Below are 5,888 nucleotides of genomic sequence, written 5' to 3'. Positions count from 1 at the left end.
CAACATTTAATAATAATAAATAATTAGTGATATATCTCCTTTAAATTAGAATTATAAGTATTAAAACTAAGAAGATAATACTAAAAAAGATATGGATAGTTATTTATAAGCAGATAAGGTTAATGATAAAATGAAAGATATTTTATAAAACTAAGAAGTCTAATAAATTGAAGATATTTAAAAAATAAATAATTCATTTAAAAGTTTAATATTTATTTAAATATCTATATATTTATTTTTTATAAAAATATAAAAAAAGAGTAAATAACTCCTAATTTACCTATTATAAAAGAAGAAGAGGAAGAAATTGTTTATTAACTTGATTAAGAGGGTTACTTAACTGATTTTAATGGAAACTATATATTAGATGAAGCAGGAAATCTTGTAAAATTAAACTAAGATTAAATAAATTATTTAAAAGAATAAAATATAATTGAAGAGTGAAAATAATTTATAAAAATAAAAAATTATTATAATTTTTTTTGAAAAAACGCGTTAACTATATAAATTATATATATATATATAAAAATAATTTTAGAAATAATATTTTTTTTTTTCATTTATTATAAATAATATCATAATGTCCCTGTCTATATAAAAATGTTGGCAAAAACGAATTTTGATTAATATTTTAACCTTCAGGTAACTAAATTACATCAGGATTCATTTTTTAAGGTTTTGAATCCAAATAAACAATACGAATAGGTATATTAATATATTATTGCTAACTTTATAAAAAATTGATTTTTGAAATAAAAATATATTACCTAATCAGCTTCTTTATCTATTGGATCAATTTCAATAGCACAATATTCATCAATAGTAATATTTTCAAGAACATAATTTTAAAATTGTGATTAATTTTTTTTAAATAAGCAGAAGTTATAAATCTTAAATACATGAAAAGAGAATCAGATCTTACTTTATTATTAAAAAATATACCCTTTAAAAAATAAAATAATTAATATAAAATCAATATATATATTTTACAAATTATTAACAGTAAAGGAATTTTTTAATAATTTTTAAATGAGTTAATGGATAGTATTATAAAATTCAACAATTACACATTCATCATATTTTTATTCTTTTAACTATTTTTTAGATAATTCTAATTTTTTAAATTTTTATCTTATTTTTTTATTATTTCTTCACATATTAAAAATAAATATCATCTATAGAAGCAACTTGCATCCCTTCTTACTTTTCTTATTTTTGGAAAATTTTCTTGAACATACTTTTTTTTTTTTTTTTTTTTAGAAAATATTATTATTATATCTTTACAAATAATTTTTGCAAAAATGGAATATGATCTTCAAATTCTTATTAAAGATTTAAGGTATCATAAACATTGCTTATTGAATTTGAAACTTAATATTGCATGTTTTTAGATATTTTATTATAAACTTAAAAATGTTCTGATAATATAATTTTTATAAAATAAATATTTTTTTTTAAAAAAAATATTGGTTTTTTTTTATTATAAAAAAAAAATCAGTTTACTAAAATATTAAACAATATAAAAAAATAAGTAATAAAACTCAATTAGTTTTTTTTTCTGGCATAATATAAGTATGTGAAGTTCCTAAAATTCCTCCTACTGCATTTTTATTAGGAACATTTTCCAAAACCGTATAAAGAGGTGCATTATTATTCCTTAAATCTACTTCAGGAGTTTCTAATCCAGAAATAACACTATTAATTCCTGTATTATCTGTAGAGTTTTACATTTTCTCATATTATTATATTTATTCTTCAAAATCAACATCTTCATCTCCATTGTCTTCTTCGTCTAAATCCTGTTCATCAGGTTCTTAAATATTTTAGTTATTAATACCTCCTGCCTATTCTTCATCTTCATCATCAATCACTTATCCCCAATAACCCTTATAAATTGCAATATTATCATCCATTTGATCATCATCAGTTTTAAAAGTTCCGTATACTCCTGGTTATTGCATTTACTTGCTTTAATCATCCATTTAAAGTTTATTAAAAAAGGATACTCCTCCCTAATCATGATAAGTGAGTCCAATAATTTTCAAATTTGGATAAGAAGGTGGAGGTCCATATCTTTGCATATTAATAAGCCAAGGCGGATGACTATAATCTGCAATCTCGAGTGCTGCTCTTAATGCATCTGATAATTTTCCTGGTTTATACTATATATATATTTTTTTTAAAGAAAGTAAATAAAATAAAAAAATTACTTTTTTATGAGTAAATTCATCCTCTTTTCCTTCGTAATAAATATCTCCATGGATAGTGAGTTTTGATTTATTTTAATTTTTGAAAAAAGCGTCATGTAAAACTTCATAATCAATATCTATTTTTCCCATTTTCGGATTCATCCTTTCTCTTAATTTCTATTTAACCATCTAAGTTCCATCTCTTTCTGAAAAAGGGTCACGAAGTTTCGCAATACCTGTTCTTTCGATATTTTCTGGCAATTAGAAAGGTTATTTTAAAATACCTCTTTTATTTTATAAAAACTTTCTTTTTTGACTCCAATGACGAGGCACAGGGACTGTATTTTTTAAAGATTTTAAAAAAACTAAAGTGCGTGGGTCTGGTGCAGTAATATCCCAAGCCTCAACTAAATCAGGTCTTTTTACAATGGCTTTTAACTAAGCTACTTATAGCCATCTTTATTATTTCTTTTATTTTCTAGAAAGCTTTTCTTTATTTTGTTCTTTTAGTAATTTTTCTTATTATCTTTTGAGCTTTTTTTCTTCAAATTCATCTTACTATTTTTGTAGTTGTTCTTGAGTTTTCTCATCTGTTTAGATTTCGTATTGCTTTAATGAGTTTTGATTAAAATTTTTAAATACGTCTTTAAATTATTCGTAGTACATTCCTGTTAATACTGTTTCATCTGATTCCATTACATATTCTACTTGCTTTTAATAATCATACTCATAGCTTTCTTGTTCGAAATGTGTTTGGATGGATTGATTAGGTAAGGTTTAGATGTTATTAGTATTATTGCATTTTCGCTTTTCTTTTTTTATTTTTTTCTTTTTTGCGTTATATAATTTTTGCTTTTCTTCTTTGCTAAGTTTCTTTTCTTATTGAATTTACATTTAATTTTTGTTTATTTTTATTTTATTTTATTTTATTTTTTGTTGATAGACAATAATAATAATATTTAATTATTAATTAATCTTAAAAAATTATTTATATTGCATTTTAAATAAAAAAAATAAGATATAAATAATAAATTTATATAACTTTTATAAATTATATTAAATAATAATTTATTTTTATCAATAAATAATTTATTATATTATGTCCTTTTAATTTAAGTAGTTATATTTAAAAATAATAAAAAATTAAAATAATAATAAAAAAAATTATAGCATTATTATAAATATAAAAAAAATTGTATTTTATATTTGAATTACATATTATTTTATTTTATTTAGCGAATTCTTTAGTAAATGTTACAGCTGAAAAATGTTAACCTTAAGGTGTAAAAGTAAATTTAGGTGACAAATACAATCCTCAAATATCGAATCCAACTTACCATTATGAAGTAACTTATTTTACAACTAATGAATGTAAAGAAAATAAATTAATAATTAATACGTATACTAACTACTTAGTAGCTCAGTCTTCTTAATAACCTAAGAAAATGAATTTGCAAGTATTGGATTCTTCAAAACAAGATATTAGGAGTATTCCTTGGGCTTAAAGATAATAATTATTAACATAAAATTTGAAGAAAGACTAATAAATGAATGTATATTTTCATTCTATTAAAATTAATGCAGAAAATTTTAGATCAAATGAATACTTTAAATATGATCTTGTGTATTAAAAGGATGATAATACTGTAGGAGTCAAAGGACCATTTAATTACTTTCATCTTACTATATAGCAATACTAATAATTTTAAGTCGCATTTGTAGCTGACTTTGATACTACTTCTCCTGTTTTAAGTTTTTTAAAAAAACATTAATAATAAAACAATGGTAAATAAAATAAATATAAAAATATAAAAATATTTTTTTTAAAATAAAAAGATAAGTTCGTATCTATAATTGGGGGAGGAGATTACGGTTATGACCTTCATGACCTTAATGGAGAAAAAGGACTAAAATTTATGAAAGAAACTGAAACTTATTTTAATGAAATAGCCTTTAATTCAATTGCTGGAAATCATGAAGATAAAGGAAATATGTATGAATTTTATTATAATTTTTATATTTTTAAAAAAATAATTAAAATTATAAAAAAAAATTAAAAATTATTAAGAATGAAATTATTTATATATTATTTTGTTATTATTTAAATATATATCAATATATTAATAGAAAAATTAATTTTATAAAAGTTAAAAATAAATAAATATAATGAATATATATATAATAAATATAAATAAAATAGAAATTATATATTTATCTATTCTAAATTAATTTTTTTAATATATCTGTATAAAAATTTATGTACTTAGTTAGAGCTTTAACCATATGAGAAAAATATATGATATAGTGAAGTTTTTTAATAAATAGTTATCTTAAAGATTTTCAAATTAAATACATAGGATAATTTTCTAACAATAAATAAAAATCATAATTTAAGTTGTTATTTTTATTTATTTTAATTATTTTTTATAAATAAATTTTATTAAAAATCGTACACAAAGCTGCATAATCGATTTGGATATTTTCAATTAGTAAATTAAATTCATAATTTCTTTTTAAATATTTTTAACCATTTAAGTTTGATCTTTTTTATAATCACTAATTGTTGCAATTCCTGCCATTTCAATATTTTCTATCAATTAGAAAGGATATTTTTAATTTTTCTATTATATTTTAAAATATTTTTTTTTTTTTTAATGACGAGAAACAAGGACTGTACCTTTTAAAGATTATTAAAAATCAAAGTACGTGGGTCTGTTTTTTTAATATTTCAATCTTCAACTAAATCAATTTTTATAGAACTTTTTTTAATAAAGCAACCTAAACTTATATTTGTTATTTATAAATATTTCGGTTTTTATTCCTTATTGGTTTGTATTTAATTTTATTTAAATATACTATTAAAATTAAATGAAAATGTATCGATTAATATATATTTACTTATAAAATTTATATGACAATTACTTTAATTAATATAAAAATAAAATATTATTTAAATAATTTAATTTCTTTTATAAATTTTATTAGAAAATATTATATAATTAGACTTTATAATTTTATTTAAAATTAAAATGATTTAATTATTTGGATTACATATTATTTTATTTTATTTAGCGAATTCTTTAGTAAATGTTACAGCTGAAAAATGTTAACCTTAAGGTGTAAAAGTAAATTTAGGTGACAAATACAATCCTCAAATATCGAATCCAACTTACCATTATGAAGTAACTTATTTTACAACTAATGAATGTAAAGAAAATAAATTAATAATTAATACGTATACTAACTACTTAGTAGCTCAGTCTTCTTAATAACCTAAGAAAATGAATTTGCAAGTATTGGATTCTTCAAAACAAGATATTAGGAGTATTCCTTGGGCTTAAAGATAATAATTATTAACATAAAATTTGAAGAAAGACTAATAAATGAATGTATATTTTCATTCTATTAAAATTAATGCAGAAAATTTTAGATCAAATGAATACTTTAAATATGATCTTGTGTATTAAAAGGATGATAATACTGTAGGAGTCAAAGGACCATTTAATTACTTTCATCTTACTATATAGCAATACTAATAATTTTAAGTCGCATTTGTAGCTGACTTTGATACTACTTCTCCTGTTTTAAGTTTTTTAAAAAACATTAATAATAAAACAATGGTAAATAAAATAAATATAAAATATAAAATATTTTTTTAAAATAAAAGATAAGTTCGTATCTATAATTGGGGGAGGAGAT

The 5,888-nt window shown here is 19.8% G+C and overlaps 1 protein-coding gene across 1 annotated transcript, besides 4 other annotated features; it reads right to left on the bottom strand. All coding sequences in view use genetic code 6, as the record gives it.

Moving 5' to 3' along the window:
• Positions 1 to 1,485: 1,485 nt before the first annotated feature.
• IMG5_153200 (hypothetical protein) lies at positions 1,486 to 3,020 on the bottom strand (the record flags this gene model as incomplete). The annotated part of the gene is made up of 2 exons (XM_004030737.1): positions 1,486 to 2,162; positions 2,211 to 3,020. Coding segments are annotated over 2 exons (1,431 nt in total), but the record flags the coding sequence as incomplete, so codon positions are not given.
• A 61-nt stretch (positions 3,021 to 3,081) lies between these two features.
• Positions 3,082 to 3,124: a microsatellite.
• Positions 3,094 to 3,123: a microsatellite.
• Positions 3,125 to 4,212: 1,088 nt separating the features above from the next.
• Positions 4,213 to 4,253: a microsatellite.
• Positions 4,254 to 4,341: 88 nt separating this feature from the next.
• Positions 4,342 to 4,384: a microsatellite.
• Between the last annotated feature and the right edge of the window lie 1,504 nt (positions 4,385 to 5,888).

This window comes from Ichthyophthirius multifiliis (genome assembly GCF_000220395.1).
Source record: "Ichthyophthirius multifiliis unplaced genomic scaffold scaff_1120509251171, whole genome shotgun sequence".
Taxonomy (NCBI): domain Eukaryota; phylum Ciliophora; class Oligohymenophorea; order Hymenostomatida; genus Ichthyophthirius; species Ichthyophthirius multifiliis.
The sequence above is the reverse complement of the archived record's forward strand: the minus strand, read 5'-3'. Positions and strand labels throughout refer to the sequence as shown.